The sequence below is a fragment of the Cydia splendana genome, chromosome 26 (assembly GCF_910591565.1).
Source record: "Cydia splendana chromosome 26, ilCydSple1.2, whole genome shotgun sequence".
NCBI classification, from domain to species: domain Eukaryota; kingdom Metazoa; phylum Arthropoda; class Insecta; order Lepidoptera; family Tortricidae; genus Cydia; species Cydia splendana.
The window spans coordinates 6,837,880-6,857,604 of NC_085985.1; the positions used below are offsets into that span (position 1 = coordinate 6,837,880).

The following is a 19,725-nucleotide window of genomic DNA, read 5'->3' on the forward strand; positions in this document are numbered from 1 at the left end:
AATATAACAGAGGCCGCGTGCGTTACAAGGTGTACGCACGAGACAAATGTACACATCCACACCAATCGCCGGGTGCTACCGCTAGAGATGGATGTAGCCAGAAGAGAAGTGTGGACACTTAAGCCTTCTTCTCGGTCTTCTTGGGCAGGAGCACGGCCTGAATGTTAGGCAGCACACCACCCTGGGCGATGGTCACACCGGAGAGGAGCTTGTTCAACTCTTCGTCGTTGCGGATCGCCAGCTGGAGATGCCTAGGGATGATTCTGGTCTTCTTGTTGTCGCGAGCGGCGTTGCCTGCCAACTCGAGAACTTCAGCGGCCAGGTATTCCATGACGGCGGCCAGGTACACCGGGGCACCGGCACCGACGCGCTCGGCGTAGTTGCCCTTGCGTAGAAGCCTGTGGATACGGCCGACGGGGAACTGGAGTCCGGCACGGTTAGAACGGGACTTTGCCTTTCCCTTAACCTTGCCACCTTTACCGCGTCCAGACATGTTTAAAGAGATTAAAGTTTAGTTTACACACAACGAACGAACCAACGAGAGCACGTATTGCACGTGAGTGAGTCGGGACAAGAATATTTTTTTTCGCCATGCGCGCCCTAAGCTATATAGTCTCACGGAGCGCGCTGATAGTGGGGATATAACGAGCCGACATAACACGAGACCGATCGACCAATCAACGCCCCGAGTGCAAGAGCGCGAATTAGAGAGAGATAGAGATAAAATAAAAACAATAAATAAATTAAATTAACAAAATATTCTATAAGTAAGTTCTATATCTATAGGCATATACATATGTATGTATGTATGTATGTGTATAGATAACTAAATATTGTTTGAAATGTAAGACTTCATCATCATATCATATTATGTGTAAATTCATGATTCATGAAAACCTAATCTAATATATCCGTCTATCAGTGAGATCATCATCATCATATTGATGACTTTTGTGCCTTGAGATTCGACTTTTTCCGATGCCGATCCGAACACCTATTGTTGTATGTTTATAACTTAGATTTTTGTTGATCAATCAATCAATCGATCGATCGACTCTTGTATGTGCTCATTGCAATGAAACAGAGGCGATATGAACCTTTGAATACATTTGTTAGCCCTGAAAAGGGCTTTTTGATGTGCGTATAACGCGCACAGGCGTATGACGTGAGTCGAGAAGAGGCGACACGTCGTCGTCGTATAATATTTATAGCAACGACAATCGACATCTCCTCTACCATCACGACTACTACCGCGACCGATGTAAGGACGACGACGACAATATGGCGCAGTCTTCTTACTTCTTCGAGGCAGCCTTCTTAGCGGCGGGCTTCGCTTTGGGAGCGGCCGCAGCCTTCTTCGGCTTGGGAGCTTTAGGCTTCTTGGTCGGCGGCTTCGCGGTCTTCTTGGCCTTAGGCGCGGCGGCGCTCTTGCCCTTGGCGGGGGTGGAAGGTTTCTTCGCTGCGGGCTTCTTTTTGGCGGCGGCGGCCTTCTTGTCCTTCGTGGCGGCCTTAGGCTTGGCCGGGGATGCGGCGGCCTTCTTAGCCTTAGCGGGCTTTGCTGCGGCGGGCTTCTTAGCGGCGGCTGATGATTTAGCGCTAGATTTCTTGGCCGCGGCGGGCTTCTTGCCGGCGGATGATGTCTTCGACTCCAGTTTGAACGAACCGGACGCGCCCTTGCCTTTGGTCTGTATGAGTGCGCCGGATTCGACTGCGCTCTTCAAATATTTTCTGATGAAAGGTGCCAGTTTCTCGGCGTCGACCTTGTACTGGGCGGCGATGTATTTCTTGATAGCCTGCAGGGACGAACCGCTCCTCTCCTTCAGCTCCTTGATGGCGCTGTTAACCATCTCGGACGTCTTAGGGTGGGTGGGCTTCGCCTTAGGCTTCTTAGCGCCTGCGGAGGCGGACGCCTTAGGCTTCTTCGCGGGCGTCGCCGGGGCGGGAGCGTCGGCTGCAACTGCGGTATCGGCCATATTTAAAAAAAAAAGTAAAATAGGATGTGTAGTTACAAATTAGTAAATCGCACGAACGATCTGCGCAAAGAGAGAGAACAGCGGACGCGTGTAAGCGGAGCGCTGCGCTGGCGAGTACTAAACACTCCTATTGGGGGCGCCACCTATTATATATATACTCCGGCTTAACCGTAACGCAGACCCTCATGTCGCGGGACGTTTTCTCGTAATAACACTTCCAACTTTTCACTTACTCGTTTATGATTAAACTAAATTTATAGTGAATTATATTATAATGATTATAATAAAATTGCACATGTATATTCTTTATGAATTGATATATCTATTTTAATAGAAGTTTTAAGTTTTGGAACGGCGTTAAACGAATGAGGTAACTTTACTTTTGGTATTATAGGTTGCGGACACCTCGGGTCTGTTTAAAAAGTGATTTTTCTTAATTAAAATCACATTTAACACTATTATGTGTCTTCCGGTTAAAAGCGAAGATACCATAGATATATGTGACACAATAACAATAGTAGAAAATTATAGTTATAATGTTATTTTGACTTGTTGTATTCACTGTCGTAAAACAGCCGTACCGCGCGACTTGGATTGCCTACTACGTTCAGCGGTTTGCTCTCTGTTGGTACACCGATGTAAAACGGGATAGGTATTTTATATTACGTTTATATAATTATGTTCTATTATAAATTACGATATCACCATTATCATGAATATTATTATAATTCTCACATGGTTAAACTCAACTCTCTTCTACCGAGGATCATACAAAGCGCGACACTCGACTCGGAGCGAGCGTGCGGGCATGGTAGGTAGAATCTCGTTTAGGTCAGGTATTTTATTTAGTTTTGGTCCGGCGTAAGTATTTATAATACATTAACGTATGATATTATTATCTGAATACGCCTAATATTAAATAAAACAGTAGTGTGTGTTGTTGAACTTAAGAATCTGTTTAGGTTGATATATTTATTTATATGTACTTACTTAATTATATTCATCATAGGAACACGAGAGAAGTCTTAGGCATACTGCTGAGTTACTATCATGTATGTTACCCATTTATTTATATATATAATTAAGTTAATATTAATATTTTTTCTAGTCCAGTCTCTCTATATTTACCTACCTTTCATGGGGGAGTGGGTGAGGTGATGGTGGATGTCCCTGTCTGTTTTATGCACTATTTGCGAATCCTTTACCTAATTGGGCAGTTCATCCTGGTAATTCGTCGTTATCAGTAGAGTAGGTCACAGCCTCACAGGTGTCAGGTGAGAGTGATGTAAAAGGTGGTGTGTCTGTGTGTGCGGGTTGCATGTGATTGTTTTAAAAGTATATATGGTGTTATTATTAGTAAAACTAACTAAGAATTGAGCGAGTTAAGTGTGAGAAATACATTGGATGGATTTGAAAAACGTGAGTACTTAATACATACATAATGATATAAAATATGTACTTTAATACCTACTTATTTAGGTTTGGGTTAGGGCGATGCTAGTCGATATGCTATGCGAGATGCTAGGCGAAGATGATGATGATGATGAATGATGATGATGATGATGATGATGATGGATGATTCTTGAAGAGAGGGAGAAAGAAATATGCTGTACTGGGAGGTGGTTAATCTATATATGTACTTATGCCTATTTTATACGAGTACATAGGTAGGTAGGTACATACCTATATTCTACAAGCTGTATTCGGCAAGGTCTACTTACTAATAATTAAGTTAAGTTAAATTTGCTTGGTGTACATTAATAATTGTGACGTAGGTACACAATGATGTGCGAGATCGGAATCTAAAGATTTAAAGATATATCTAGCTTGCTCTAGTATCAATATTATTATTAGCACACAAGAGGTTAAATAACAACTTTAAAGCCCTTTGCTTGTAAAACAAACAAAAATAACTAAGTACATACCTATATAAATTAAGTACATATTATAATTGTTGTTTTAGAGAGAGAGAGCTGGGCTGGCGTCAAACCACCGAAGCGGCGAACGAGATGGCTGCTTGCTGTTACAAGTTAGAAAATTGGACTTGCGGTGCGGGGTAAGTAAGATATCATTATATATAAATGTACTGACAGTGATATAGATAGATAGATAGATAGATAGATAGATATATATATATATTTTGGAGATATAGATCGATTGATTGTTTGTCCGTCTGTGTCGCTACTGAAACTTTGTATTGTAATCGCGTAGGTATCATAGAATTATTTGCGGCCCTGAAAAGGGCCTTTTTGTATTTGCGTACTACGGTAATACATGCGTTAGTACATATTACACGATGTCGCGCGCGGCGGGCAGGCAGCGCAAGCAGCAGAGCGCTTAACCACCGAAACCGTAGAGGGTGCGGCCCTGACGCTTCAGAGCGTAGACGACGTCCATGGCGGTGACGGTCTTCCTCTTGGCGTGCTCGGTGTAGGTGACCGCGTCACGGATCACGTTCTCGAGGAACACCTTGAGAACACCGCGGGTCTCCTCGTAGATCAGACCGGAGATACGCTTGACGCCACCTCTGCGGGCGAGACGACGGATGGCGGGCTTGGTGATACCCTGGATGTTATCACGGAGCACCTTCCTGTGACGCTTGGCTCCTCCTTTCCCCAGACCTTTACCTCCCTTACCGCGACCGGTCATTGCGACTTTTAGTTGAGATTAGACTTCTCAGATTAGAATACACGGAACACGACACACGACTTGCGGCGCGCGTCGACACGAGTGGAATAACAGGCGAGCCACGACCTGGTGCGATATTTATACGCTTTACCCTATTGCGGGGCGACGGGGGACGGGGTTAGAGATATCGGAGCATTAATATTTTTTGATTTACTTTTCATTCATTCATTCATTCATGAAATATACATACTTAATATAATATTGATAAATAATTTCATATGATATGGTTATTTACATTCATTTTGGGGATTTAAATAAATATCTACTTCATATTACTATTACAATAACTGCGACCGGCTCACGGAAGAGTGTAACTCTCTCTATTTCATTCTCCTCTAATATTTTTGTAAGCATTCAGTTAGTGGTAATAATTTTGTCGATATATAAAATTTGAATTTTCTATCTTGGTAAATCTATATTATTATGTCTTCACATACTTAGCGCGTAATATCATATCACGAATTTAATTCACTTTCCTTCCTTCCTTCCTTCCTTCTTTCCATTTTACTACACTACAAATTCTTATACTGGAAACAGGTTCGTAAATAAATAATATTATTATTTGTCTCGTGTTTCGCGGTTAATTGTATATGTATATGTACATAATATATATATATAGAGAGAGGTATACTACATCACCAGTATAGTATACTAATAGTGATCGATCGATTTATCTTCGTTTATCAGTGTTAGTTCAAAGAAACATTTGTTAATTTTCGAATCATGTGTGGCCCTGAAAAGGGCCTTTTGATATATATGACGGAAGCGTCACGTTCGCATGTCCAGGCGCAAAACGCGTGGTACAAAATATATAATAGATATAATGTAACCGCCGTATATGCGTTCGCGCAGACTGCATTCGGTGACGTAGCTCCGTGCCGGTTTAGGCACGTTCACCGCGGATCCTGCGAGCCAGCTGGATGTCCTTGGGCATGATGGTCACACGCTTGGCGTGGATGGCGCACAGGTTGGTGTCCTCGAAGAGACCTACTAGGTAAGCCTCGCTGGCCTCCTGGAGAGCCATAACGGCAGAGCTCTGGAAGCGCAGGTCGGTCTTGAAGTCCTGAGCGATCTCACGCACCAGACGCTGGAAGGGCAGCTTGCGGATCAGAAGCTCGGTGCTCTTCTGGTAGCGACGGATCTCACGGAGGGCGACGGTGCCGGGCCTGTAACGATGGGGCTTCTTGACGCCCCCGGTGGCTGGCGCGCTCTTGCGGGCCGCCTTGGTGGCGAGCTGTTTACGGGGCGCTTTACCACCGGTGGATTTACGAGCGGTCTGCTTGGTACGGGCCATTTCGAAAAATTACTACGATACGCGTGTACGTTACGTTAACGAGTCACGAGAGGGAATAAACGAAAAATTTTTTTTCTCGGGTCTTCGCACACTTTCGGCCGAAGGCCGAAAGTGGGTGGAGCCATTTCTGAGCTTCGCTCATTTTGGCGGAGGTCTCCTCGACTCTTCTTGGAGTCGGGCTCGGTAAAATCGGAATTGCACTCTTGTTTTCTTCTATTTTTCTTTATGTATATATATATAAATATATTTGTTTGTTAGGGTTTATTGATGGATGTGCCTGCTTCTTCTTTGGTTGCTAGCTCTCGTGGCAGCGGCTTATGGCGTGTATTTGGCGGTCTGGTGTAGTGGGGGGCTATCTGGTTGAGATGATCGTGATGGGAATTGTCTGCTTTCTCGAACATGGTTTTGGCGATCTTTTGTATAAATGTGTCTATATTCTCCCACTTGAGGTCTTTTTGTATTACGTTGTTTCGCACAAATCTAGGGGCGTCTACTATGGCCCTAAGGACCTGGTTTTCCTGTGCTCTCAGTCTCTTTTTGTTTGTTTCGGAGGTCAATGCGAACCAGGCTGGCGCAGCATATGTCAGTCTTGACCTTACATATGTTTTATATATATTTAATTTTGTTTTTATTGGGAGTCTACTTTTAAATATTGGGTATAATTTACTTTTGGCTGTTTTGGTCCTATTAATTACTTCTGTTACTTGGTGTGTCATGGATAATTTTCTGTCTATTACAACTCCTAGATATTTAATTTTGGGTGCCCAGTTTATTCTTTCTTTTAATAGTGTCAGTTTATCTGGTAAGTATCTTTGGCCGGTCATTAGGGCTTGAGTCTTGCTGACGTTCACTTTCAGCCTCCAATCATTGAGCCATTTAGGCAGGATGTCCAGTTGTTTTTGCATCTTGGCCGCTGCGTGCTGAGGGTTTATTGATGTGGAGAAAAAGGCCGCGTCGTCTGCATACAGACCTAGTTCTACCCCCTGGACCACCGGGATATCATCTGTGTACTTAGCGTAGCACACCGGCGATAAGCAGCTTCAACGAAAAATTGCCCCGCGAGCGTCTTTTATATGTGCTCGTCGTCGGAAAGGGACGGAGTTAGTGTCCGTGTGAGCGAGATAGGTCTATAAAATTCACATACACGTCCGTCCCCCATGCCATGCCCCTCTTCCTTTCTCACAAACACGATTTCTGATTACAATAACATTGTTGAAATATTAATACTTTTTATTATATACTTACTTACATTTTATATATATATTTATTTTTAACAAATATGTGACCGATTTAAGTTAGCTAACTCAACCTAACCTAACCTAGGAGTTAGCTTATTAAATTCGGCAGAGTTAAGTTAGGTCTGGTTCAAAATAACAATATTTGACAGAGTTAGGTTAGCTAACCTAACCTAACTCCGCGGAACCTAACTTAATCTGACCTAACTCGATCGAACCTAACTTAACCTGACCTAACTCGATCGAACCTAACTTAACCTGACCTAACTCGATCGAACTCACACACACACACTCAACTCGAACTTATTATAATATTTTTTTTTTTAATTACATAACTCAAACGTAACCTAACTTCGCGAAACCTAACCTAACCTAACTTATTTAGTAATTGTAACTTGATTAGCAATTTTAATATAACAAAACTTCCGTGAGAGACACGGACATATTAAATATATATTAAGAACGGTTCACTCGCGTATTTTAAGTCGAAAAAAAAAAAAAAAAAAAAAAAAAAACGCTCGGAATGTGAAACACCGCCGTACCGAGGAGTATCATCAGGTGCTTGCACTTGCTTTTGGAGGATACATGAGTAATATATTTAATTGTAACTTGAACCTAACCTATATTATTATTACATACGTGTTGATTGGTAATGTGTAAACAAATTATATTTAATTGATTTTTATCGACCGATTGACACCGTATGCACGGTTAGAAACTTCCTATATTATTTTCTGAACGTATTTGTGGCCCTGAAAAGGGCCTTTTTGGTTGATGTACAAACCACACTCTCAAAGCGTGTCGTGTGTCGTCGCAATACGAACTACCTAAACCCATTACACTAAAAGTGTATTGAGAAGACAGCAGACCGCATACGTACGAGGAACGACGTACGCTTACTTGGAGCTGGTGTACTTGGTGACGGCCTTGGTGCCTTCACTGACGGCGTGCTTGGCGAGCTCACCGGGCAGCAAGAGCCTCACGGAGGTCTGCACCTCCCTGCTGGTGATGGTGGACCTCTTGTTGTAGTGAGCGAGGCGGGAGGCCTCGGCGGCGATGCGCTCGAAGATATCGTTCACGAACGAGTTCATGATCGACATGGCCTTGCTGGAGATACCGGTGTCGGGGTGGACCTGCTTGAGCACCTTGTAGATGTAGATGGCGTAGCTCTCCTTGCGCTTATGCTTCTTCTTTTTCTTAGAGTCCGACTTGGAGATGTTCTTCTGGGCCTTGCCGGATTTCTTGGCGGCCTTACCGCTAGTCTTGGGTGGCATTGTGATATACTTAGTTAGTTAGATGCTTACAGTACGAGAGTCGAACTGGAAATGTAAAAATTTTTTTAGGATCGCTATTTTTGTTAGCGCAGCGAACGGGAAATAGGGGATTAAAGATCGAGCGTCGCGCTCGCGGTATCTCGACCAATAGCGTTCGTGTATCATTAGTATCGTCGTCGATCGGCATGGTGGGGAGTGCGAGCGCGTGTTGATATTACTTTACTTACATATTAATTAGTCATATTATTAATAAATAAATATCACCCGCCTGATGTGCGATGTATGATAAATAATAATAATAATGAGTTAACTAACCAACCAAAATATATTTGAAATCGTAGCTTATTTGATAACTATTGTTGTTGTTGTTGTTGTTGTTGTTGTTGTTGTTGTTGTTGTTGTTACAAGTGACACATTGCTGTAGCTGAGCAAGTAGGTGTAATATCTGTCTGCTGAGCCATCCATCACAGCATAATTGAAAGTCTAGAGAGTCGGAGGACACATAGAGACAATAAACGTAATAAATAATAAAAAGGGGATGAGTGTGTATACATTCCGCCAAATATTTCTCTACGAATATCGAATATAAGTATCTATCTAATCTCATTATAATTCATTCATAATTTATAGATCTATCGAAAAAATGAATGACATCATATACGTATGCGTTATGCCATGAAACTTATAAAGTTTACACAGAATCATATTGTGGCCCTGAAAAGGGCCTTTTGTAACGGTCACTCGGGCGGGCGGGAATATAACAGAGGCCGCGTGCGTTACAAGGTGTACGCACGAGACAAATGTACACATCCACACCAATCGCCGGGTGCTACCGCTAGAGATGGATGTAGCCAGAAGAGAAGTGTGGACACTTAAGCCTTCTTCTCGGTCTTCTTGGGCAGGAGCACGGCCTGAATGTTAGGCAGCACACCACCCTGGGCGATGGTCACACCGGAGAGGAGCTTGTTCAACTCTTCGTCGTTGCGGATCGCCAGCTGGAGATGCCTAGGGATGATTCTGGTCTTCTTGTTGTCGCGAGCGGCGTTGCCTGCCAACTCGAGAACTTCAGCGGCCAGGTACTCCATGACGGCGGCCAGGTACACCGGGGCACCGGCACCGACGCGCTCGGCGTAGTTGCCCTTGCGTAGAAGCCTGTGGATACGGCCGACGGGGAACTGGAGTCCGGCACGGTTAGAGCGGGACTTTGCCTTTCCCTTAACCTTGCCACCTTTACCGCGTCCAGACATGTTTAAAGAGATTAAAGTTTAGTTTACACACAACGAACGAACCAACGAGAGCACGTATTGCACGTGAGTGAGTCGGGACAAGAATATTTTTTTTCGCCTGCTGTGAAATCCTTCGGCACCCTTTTGAAGGGGTGCGAGTGGCCTCTTCCGCCTTCCGGCTGCGGAGGCTGTCTCGGGTCGCGCCCCACCTTGTGGGGCGGTCGGTCGCTCGTCATTTTGGGGACGGCTGTGTATCCGTGAGGGCCAGCTTTCTCGCCACCGGCCGTTTATCCAACCCCGCGACCCCTAGCCTGGTGATACCGTTTGAGCGGGGCCAGGCATCGGGGACGCAGAGAAGGCGACCGGCAGCTTAGGCTGGCGTGTGCATCGTGCCTATGTAGGCGACATCCGGTGTGGTGTGTGCGTGTCTTCTTCTTCGTCGTCTTCTTGTGTGGTGTGTAGGAGGGCTCGGGGGAGATGCCGAGCCCCGTGTTGGTCCGGCGGGCGCGTGTAGTGGGGCGCAATCCCGCGCAGGTGATCGTGGTCGGTGTTGTCCGCGCGGTCGAACATGCCCCGCGCGAGGCGCTCGATGATGAAGTCTTCCAGGCTGCTGCTCCACTTCAGGTGCTCGGCGATGGCTGCGTTGCTGACGTACTGCGTTGCTCCGACGATGGTCCGCAGCGAGAGGGTCTCCTGACGCCTCAAGTTGGTCCTGGTGGTCCTGCAACAGAAAGAATACCAGGCTGGTGAAGCGTAAGTTAGTCGCGATCGGACGTAAGCTTTGTACAGACCGAGTTTGGTCCGTACAGGGAGCTTACTGCGGAAGACCGGGCGGAGGTTCATACGAGCGGTTCTCGCTCGTATGACCGTCTCCGCGGCGTGCTTCTTCATGTTGAGCCTCCTGTCTATGGTCACCCCCAGGTATTTCACTGTGGGTGACCATGACAGCGGCTGTCCTAGAAGAGAGGGAGGTGGGGGCAGGACCCTGGCTGCCCCTGTGATAAGTGCTTGCGTCTTGCCCACATTGACTGATAGTCTCCATTTGGAGAGCCAGTCAGGGAGAGCGTCAAGCGTCGGCTGGATCTTGGAGACTGCGTGCGGCATCTGGAATGAGGAAGCAAAGTAAGCGGCGTCATCTGCGAATAAGGCTAGTTGCGCTTGTCCTACGACTGGAATGTCGTCGGTGTAGCGCACGTAGCATGCGGGCGATAGGCAGCTCCCCTGGGGGACGCCTGCCTGTATCGGGCGTTCCTGTGACAGTGCGCCTTCCACTTGAACGTGGAAGCGTCGGTCTGCCAGGAATGAAGCGATGACTCTCACGATGCGGCGGGGGGCTGTGGACAGAGAAAGTTTATATATTAGACCTTCGTGCCAAACTCGATCGAACGCTTTCTCCATGTCTAGGAGGACAGCGACTGTGTACTCCTTTTTGTTGAGCGCCATGCCCATGTGGTGTAGCACGCGGGTGAGCTGCAACGTGGTGGAGTGTTGAGACCTGAAACCAAATTGCTCCGGCCTGGGTGTCAGGTGTGGCGAGAGGTGCCGGAGCAGCAACCTCTCGAACACCTTTGATAGGTTGCATAGCAACGTGATGGGCCGGTAGTTCTCCGGCTTTCTTCTGTCCTTCCCGGGCTTGGGAAGGACTATGACCCGTCCGGACTTCCAGATGGTGGGGAAGTGCCCCGACCGCAAGATCCCGTTGAACAGGCGCGCCACTGCCGCTAAGGTGTTTAGCGGCAGTTGGCGGAGCGCCATGTTTGGGATCTCGTCGGGGCCCGGCGCCTTCTTCGGCTTGCAGTGACGTCTGATTGTCGCCTGGACCTGTGAAGGAGAAAAGTAGATTGGATCATCGTGGGTCTCTACGGGCACGCTGAGGTAGTCTCGAACGTGCCGCACGATGTCCGCTGTGTGTTGCGGGTCGGTGTCAGGGAATGGCCTGAATTGCTGCTCAAGGCTGCGAGCGAGTATTTCCGCTCTGTCCTTGGCCGCGTACTTCAGTTCCCCGTCGGTGTCGTCCACTAGGGGCCGTATCGGCTCGGGTGTCGCGCTGAGTTGTCGGCATAACCTGTGGATGGAAGGAACGTGATCAGTTAGACTCTCGATGTGCGATTCCCAGCTTGCAGCTCTGTGCTCGCTGAGTTTTACCCTTAACAGTCGCTCGAGACTATTGAGCTCAGCCTTGACCGACTGAGCCCTAGTCCTTTGCCACTGTTTCCTGTACCAGCGCTTTTTCTCCAAAAGCGCTTGAAGCGGCCTTGGGAGCGGCTTGCGCCGGTCCGAAGGCGGGATGATGTGGGTGGCGTCGTCGAGGGCCGCTTTGATGTCCCCGGTGATTGTGGCTGCTGCTGCATCGACCTCTTCTGCGGTCGATATGGGACCTGTACGGGGAGATTTTACCATGGCTTCTGTGAAAGCCGTCCAGTCGTAGCGGCGTCCTGGTCCCCTGTTGAGTCTCGTTGTCGCCTCGTCTGCGATGGTCAGGAGCACCGGCCTGTGGTCGGAGGTGAGGTCGTAAAATACCTGGTGCCTCATGATTGAGTCGACTCCGCGAGAAATCGCAAAGTCGATTGTGGTGCCGCGACAGAGCGGGTCGGCGTCGTGGTAGTGTGTGGGCTCGTATGGCCCGTCCACTACCAGATCGAGGTCCTCCACGATCTGGTAGATGGTGTTTCCCGGCTGGGAATGCGCGGACGAGTTCCAAGCGGGGTGCTCGGCGTTGAAGTCCCCGGCCAGGATGGTCGGCACGGGGGAGTCCAGCAGCAGCCGCCTGAGGTCGTCGCGCATCTCTGCCGGCCGGCAGTTTCCGCAGGGCCTGTAGATAGCAAACAAACGCAGGTTATGCCTTTGTAGTTTGATATCTATCCCCAGTGCGGATAGCGATGTCGGCTGCTGCTCGATATCCACCGGTTGGTGGATGATTGTCATCTTGACGATGATTGCGAGGCCTCGGTATGGGCGTCCGTTTTCGGGGTTCGCCTGGTCGAGGCGGTACACGATGTATCCGCTGGCTTTGAGCGTCAGTGACGCTTTTAGCCATGTCTCGCAGATCAGCATGATGTCGATGTCCTGGCTGTGGAGAAAAGTACGGAGATCATTAATTTTACCAGTTAATGACTGCGCGTTCCAATACACAATTCTTAGCTCTTTCTCTTTTAGGCCGTAAGAGATAGTGCAGCTGGCGAATAACTTGCGTTATTGCTGAGAGGGCGAGCTAAGCCTGATTTTGGTCAGGCTTAGACAGAGACTTAATCGCTAGTACAAACTCGTCTAGCGTTGGTCTCAGAGACACAGTTACCGCAGTTTGCACTGCGGCAACTATGTCCCTGTGCAGCGCTACGGTGTCGAGCGCTGGGGGTGCTGCAGGCGGCGTCGCTCGGGGCTCCGCTTGCGACATCCTCTGCGGTTTGTGTTGTGGCTGCGTCCGTCCTCGGTGTCCTGTTGTCCGCTGCCTCGGCTGGTTGGCGGGTGCCATGAGGGAACCTGTTGAGTAATCCTCCACCAGGTTTGGTGTGTCCGAGGCCCTAGTGTCGGGGCCTCGCTGCGGGCGGCGGGTCGGCGGTCGGCGTGTGTAGGAGCGGGTGCCCCCCCTCCAGTTGCGCAGCTCCTGCAAGTAAATTGCACACTGCTTGTGGTTGCCTGGGTGGTCCATCAGGCAGTTTGCGCACGTTGCTGGCTCGTCCCTGGGTCGCGTGCACTGGTGCGACAGGTGCGGCAGCGCGCACTTGACGCAGCGCACCGGTCGGTGACATCCCTGTGAGGAATGCCTAAATCCCTGGCACCGATAACATTGCGGTGGCCCGGGTTTACCTCGCCAAGGTTCGACACGAACCTTGGTGTTGATGTCCGCAATGCTGGTGAGGTCGAGAAAACCTGGGTTTTCTCGCTCCGTCCCGTTGAGTTGGACGAAGAAGATGGTGCCTCCTCGTCCTCTACCTGTGGAGATAAGTCGGGCGTGTGATACTGAATACCCCTCTCTGGCACAGGCGTCCTTCACGTCCTGCACCGACATAGATGACGGCAGGCCGCGGATAGCGGCCTTCATCGGCAGGGTCGACTTCTCCGGGTGCTTGACGAACTGGATCCGGGGGTCGAGTGCCTGCTCCTTGTCGAGGTAGGCGAATACCACACGGTATTCCTCTGCGGTCCTGGGGTAGAACCGTATCCCGGTCGGTTCGACGTTCTCGGTTTTGGCCTCAAAACCGAGACGCTCGTTGATGGCCGTCAGGTGGCGGGCCGAGTCTGGGAGGACCTCGACCAGAATCTGGGGCGGTTTGGCCCTTTTGGCCGGCGGCTGCGGCTGCTGCTTCTTCTTCTTGCTGGCTGCGGTATCTGTGGGCAGTGAAGAAGCTTTAGGTGGGGCTTTTGCTGTGGCCGCGTACGTGTCGGTGCTTGCTACCGGGGCAGGTAGCAACACCTTGCGTGGCGGGGCCTGGTGCGAGCCGCCGGCGGCGGGTGTGGATGGCACGGCTGTGTCCATCGGCTGCTGCTGCTGCGAGTCCTGTGGGCAGACGACGGGTTGATTAAGACCGCGTGACATAGGAGTGATGCGGTTACATTCCCGCTTCTCCTCCTGTGCCGGCGGGCTGTCCTCTTCCCGCCGTCTCTTCTGTTGGCGCGCCCCAGAGTGCGCCAACAGGGTTGAGAGTAGGGCCGCCTCGAGCGGCCCGAGGACGCAACTGTCTAGCGACCCCCGAGCTACTCTGTCGAGTTTCCCGAAAATCGCCATCCAGGCGCCCTCGGTTATCTCGAGGCCGGCCTGCGGCCGGCAAGGCGACTGGCGGCGGCGTTGCGGTGAGTTGGCCGGCGTGACAAGTCGAGACCTGTCAGCCGGTTGTGGCGTGACAGGTCGAGACTTGTCGGCCGGCTGGGGCGGCAGCGGGCTCTCGGCACGTGGTGAATGCCTAACACGTGGTGATAAATCAAGCGGCGATAAATCGCCACGTGATAAATCACCACGTGCTTGGTCCCCGTAGTCGGCTGACCGCTCCGGCTCTCCGGTCACGGGTGACTCAGAGTTTCGCTGGTCCTCAGCGTCTGAGCCCTCGTTGGAATCCTCCACGGAGCTTACAACGTCAAGGAACTCTTCCGAGCCGCGACTTGACATTGTTGACCCCGTGAAACTTCCAAACGCGGGCAGACGCTTTGGGCCATCGTTGTCTGGTTCGCCCGTGAATCCGGCGAGCAGGAGCAGGTCAACGTCCGGGAGCTCCACCACATGCACCGGAGCCGGTGCTGCCGCTGTGTCCTCCTCCTGAACGGCCTCTGTCGTCTTGGTAGGCGTCCTGTTGATGACCATGGCGATGGCGTGTGTGTGCGGCGTCGGCGTCGGTTGACCTGGAAAACGACAGATGTGAGTACAAGCTGGTATGGCTAGCGCCGGATGTGTCCGGGCTTTCGCCCCGTTTGCGGCTTGGGTTGTCACCGTAAGGTATCCGCCAAACAAACGGCCACTGCTAACGCTTGGGCTTGGGTTGTCACCGTTAGGTATCCGCCAGCAAACGATCACTGCGAAAGTGGTCTTTTCGACACTGGGGCACACTAACAACAATACTTAGCCTGCACAAACACTGGCGTTAACACACGTCAACTAGTGAGTTGGTTAGGGTGCGTAAGTCTCGAGAGCTAGCTCAAGCGCGTGCGGTCCCGTCAACGTCACAGTTGCGACTCTCTTTTTTCTCAAATGTCTTTTTTCGCCATGCGCGCCCTAAGCTATATAGTCTCACGGAGCGCGCTGATAGTGGGGATATAACGAGCCGACATAACACGAGACCGATCGACCAATCAACGCCCCGAGTGCAAGAGCGCGAATTAGAGAGAGATAGAGATAAAATAAAAACAATAAATAAATTAAATTAACAAAATATTCTATAAGTAAGTTCTATATCTATAGGCATATACATATGTATGTATGTATGTATGTGTATAGATAACTAAATATTGTTTGAAATGTAAGACTTCATCATCATATCATATTATGTGTAAATTCATGATTCATGAAAACCTAATCTAATATATCCGTCTATCAGTGAGATCATCATCATCATATTGATGACTTTTGTGCCTTGAGATTCGACTTTTTCCGATGCCGATCCGAACACCTATTGTTGTATGTTTATAACTTAGATTTTTGTTGATCAATCAATCAATCGATCGATCGACTCTTGTATGTGCTCATTGCAATGAAACAGAGGCGATATGAACCTTTGAATACATTTGTTAGCCCTGAAAAGGGCTTTTTGATGTGCGTATAACGCGCACAGGCGTATGACGTGAGTCGAGAAGAGGCGACACGTCGTCGTCGTATAATATTTATAGCAACGACAATCGACATCTCCTCTACCATCACGACTACTACCGCGACCGATGTAAGGACGACGACGACAATATGGCGCAGTCTTCTTACTTCTTCGAGGCAGCCTTCTTAGCGGCGGGCTTCGCTTTGGGAGCGGCCGCAGCCTTCTTCGGCTTGGGAGCTTTAGGCTTCTTGGTCGGCGGCTTCGCGGTCTTCTTGGCCTTAGGCGCGGCGGCGCTCTTGCCCTTGGCGGGGGTGGAAGGTTTCTTCGCTGCGGGCTTCTTTTTGGCGGCGGCGGCCTTCTTGTCCTTCGTGGCGGCCTTAGGCTTGGCCGGGGATGCGGCGGCCTTCTTAGCCTTAGCGGGCTTTGCTGCGGCGGGCTTCTTAGCGGCGGCTGATGATTTAGCGCTAGATTTCTTGGCCGCGGCGGGCTTCTTGCCGGCGGATGATGTCTTCGACTCCAGTTTGAACGAACCGGACGCGCCCTTGCCTTTGGTCTGTATGAGTGCGCCGGATTCGACTGCGCTCTTCAAATATTTTCTGATGAAAGGTGCCAGTTTCTCGGCGTCGACCTTGTACTGGGCGGCGATGTATTTCTTGATAGCCTGCAGGGACGAACCGCTCCTCTCCTTCAGCTCCTTGATGGCGCTGTTAACCATCTCGGACGTCTTAGGGTGGGTGGGCTTCGCCTTAGGCTTCTTAGCGCCTGCGGAGGCGGACGCCTTAGGCTTCTTCGCGGGCGTCGCCGGGGCGGGAGCGTCGGCTGCAACTGCGGTATCGGCCATATTTAAAAAAAAAAGTAAAATAGGATGTGTAGTTACAAATTAGTAAATCGCACGAACGATCTGCGCAAAGAGAGAGAACAGCGGACGCGTGTAAGCGGAGCGCTGCGCTGGCGAGTACTAAACACTCCTATTGGGGGCGCCACCTATTATATATATACTCCGGCTTAACCGTAACGCAGACCCTCATGTCGCGGGACGTTTTCTCGTAATAACACTTCCAACTTTTCACTTACTCGTTTATGATTAAACTAAATTTATAGTGAATTATATTATAATGATTATAATAAAATTGCACATGTATATTCTTTATGAATTGATATATCTATTTTAATAGAAGTTTTAAGTTTTGGAACGGCGTTAAACGAATGAGGTAACTTTACTTTTGGTATTATAGGTTGCGGACACCTCGGGTCTGTTTAAAAAGTGATTTTTCTTAATTAAAATCACATTTAACACTATTATGTGTCTTCCGGTTAAAAGCGAAGATACCATAGATATATGTGACACAATAACAATAGTAGAAAATTATAGTTATAATGTTATTTTGACTTGTTGTATTCACTGTCGTAAAACAGCCGTACCGCGCGACTTGGATTGCCTACTACGTTCAGCGGTTTGCTCTCTGTTGGTACACCGATGTAAAACGGGATAGGTATTTTATATTACGTTTATATAATTATGTTCTATTATAAATTACGATATCACCATTATCATGAATATTATTATAATTCTCACATGGTTAAACTCAACTCTCTTCTACCGAGGATCATACAAAGCGCGACACTCGACTCGGAGCGAGCGTGCGGGCATGGTAGGTAGAATCTCGTTTAGGTCAGGTATTTTATTTAGTTTTGGTCCGGCGTAAGTATTTATAATACATTAACGTATGATATTATTATCTGAATACGCCTAATATTAAATAAAACAGTAGTGTGTGTTGTTGAACTTAAGAATCTGTTTAGGTTGATATATTTATTTATATGTACTTACTTAATTATATTCATCATAGGAACACGAGAGAAGTCTTAGGCATACTGCTGAGTTACTATCATGTATGTTACCCATTTATTTATATATATAATTAAGTTAATATTAATATTTTTTCTAGTCCAGTCTCTCTATATTTACCTACCTTTCATGGGGGAGTGGGTGAGGTGATGGTGGATGTCCCTGTCTGTTTTATGCACTATTTGCGAATCCTTTACCTAATTGGGCAGTTCATCCTGGTAATTCGTCGTTATCAGTAGAGTAGGTCACAGCCTCACAGGTGTCAGGTGAGAGTGATGTAAAAGGTGGTGTGTCTGTGTGTGCGGGTTGCATGTGATTGTTTTAAAAGTATATATGGTGTTATTATTAGTAAAACTAACTAAGAATTGAGCGAGTTAAGTGTGAGAAATACATTGGATGGATTTGAAAAACGTGAGTACTTAATACATACATAATGATATAAAATATGTACTTTAATACCTACTTATTTAGGTTTGGGTTAGGGCGATGCTAGTCGATATGCTATGCGAGATGCTAGGCGAAGATGATGATGATGATGAATGATGATGATGATGATGATGATGATGGATGATTCTTGAAGAGAGGGAGAAAGAAATATGCTGTACTGGGAGGTGGTTAATCTATATATGTACTTATGCCTATTTTATACGAGTACATAGGTAGGTAGGTACATACCTATATTCTACAAGCTGTATTCGGCAAGGTCTACTTACTAATAATTAAGTTAAGTTAAATTTGCTTGGTGTACATTAATAATTGTGACGTAGGTACACAATGATGTGCGAGATCGGAATCTAAAGATTTAAAGATATATCTAGCTTGCTCTAGTATCAATATTATTATTAGCACACAAGAGGTTAAATAACAACTTTAAAGCCCTTTGCTTGTAAAACAAACAAAAATAACTAAGTACATACCTATATAAATTAAGTACATATTATAATTGTTGTTTTAGAGAGAGAGAGCTGGGCTGGCGTCAAACCACCGAAGCGGCGAACGAGATGGCTGCTTGCTGTTACAAGTTAGAAAATTGGACTTGCGGTGCGGGGTAAGTAAGATATCATTATATATAAATGTACTGACAGTGATATAGATAGATAGATAGATAGATAGATAGATATATATATATATTTTGGAGATATAGATCGATTGATTGTTTGTCCGTCTGTGTCGCTACTGAAACTTTGTATTGTAATCGCGTAGGTATCATAGAATTATTTGCGGCCCTGAAAAGGGCCTTTTTGTATTTGCGTACTACGGTAATACATGCGTTAGTACATATTACACGATGTCGCGCGCGGCGGGCAGGCAGCGCAAGCAGCAGAGCGCTTAACCACCGAAACCGTAGAGGGTGCGGCCCTGACGCTTCAGAGCGTAGACGACGTCCATGGCGGTGACGGTCTTCCTCTTGGCGTGCTCGGTGTAGGTGACCGCGTCACGGATCACGTTCTCGAGGAACACCTTGAGAACACCGCGGGTCTCCTCGTAGATCAGACCGGAGATACGCTTGACGCCACCTCTGCGGGCGAGACGACGGATGGCGGGCTTGGTGATACCCTGGATGTTATCACGGAGCACCTTCCTGTGACGCTTGGCTCCTCCTTTCCCCAGACCTTTACCTCCCTTACCGCGACCGGTCATTGCGACTTTTAGTTGAGATTAGACTTCTCAGATTAGAATACACGGAACACGACACACGACTTGCGGCGCGCGTCGACACGAGTGGAATAACAGGCGAGCCACGACCTGGTGCGATATTTATACGCTTTACCCTATTGCGGGGCGACGGGGGACGGGGTTAGAGATATCGGAGCATTAATATTTTTTGATTTACTTTTCATTCATTCATTCATTCATGAAATATACATACTTAATATAATATTGATAAATAATTTCATATGATATGGTTATTTACATTCATTTTGGGGATTTAAATAAATATCTACTTCA

General features: G+C 47.8%; 5 protein-coding genes and 1 pseudogene across 5 annotated transcripts; all 6 read right to left on the minus strand.

Moving 5' to 3' along the window:
* Positions 1 to 118: 118 nt before the first annotated feature.
* On the minus strand, positions 119 to 519 carry LOC134803118 (histone H2A). The gene has a single exon (XM_063775825.1). The coding sequence runs from the start codon at positions 491 to 493 to the stop codon at positions 119 to 121; it is 375 nt and encodes a 124-aa protein (XP_063631895.1). The 5' UTR covers positions 494 to 519.
* Positions 520 to 1,050: 531 nt separating this feature from the next.
* Positions 1,051 to 1,973, minus strand: LOC134803173 (histone H1C-like). Its single transcript, XM_063775877.1, has one exon. It carries the CDS (start codon positions 1,971 to 1,973, stop codon positions 1,296 to 1,298), a length of 678 nt encoding a protein of 225 aa, XP_063631947.1. The 3' UTR covers positions 1,051 to 1,295.
* Positions 1,974 to 4,310: 2,337 nt separating this feature from the next.
* On the minus strand, positions 4,311 to 19,455 carry LOC134803212 (uncharacterized; annotated as a pseudogene).
* Positions 8,087 to 8,625, minus strand: LOC134803209 (histone H2B). The gene has a single exon (XM_063775906.1). The coding sequence runs from the start codon at positions 8,462 to 8,464 to the stop codon at positions 8,087 to 8,089; it is 378 nt and encodes a 125-aa protein (XP_063631976.1). The 5' UTR covers positions 8,465 to 8,625.
* On the minus strand, positions 9,337 to 9,732 carry LOC134803211 (histone H2A). Its single transcript, XM_063775908.1, has one exon. It carries the CDS (start codon positions 9,709 to 9,711, stop codon positions 9,337 to 9,339), a length of 375 nt encoding a protein of 124 aa, XP_063631978.1. The 5' UTR covers positions 9,712 to 9,732.
* Positions 15,845 to 16,767, minus strand: LOC134803206 (histone H1C-like). The gene has a single exon (XM_063775904.1). The coding sequence runs from the start codon at positions 16,765 to 16,767 to the stop codon at positions 16,090 to 16,092; it is 678 nt and encodes a 225-aa protein (XP_063631974.1). The 3' UTR covers positions 15,845 to 16,089.
* Positions 19,456 to 19,725: the final 270 nt, after the last annotated feature.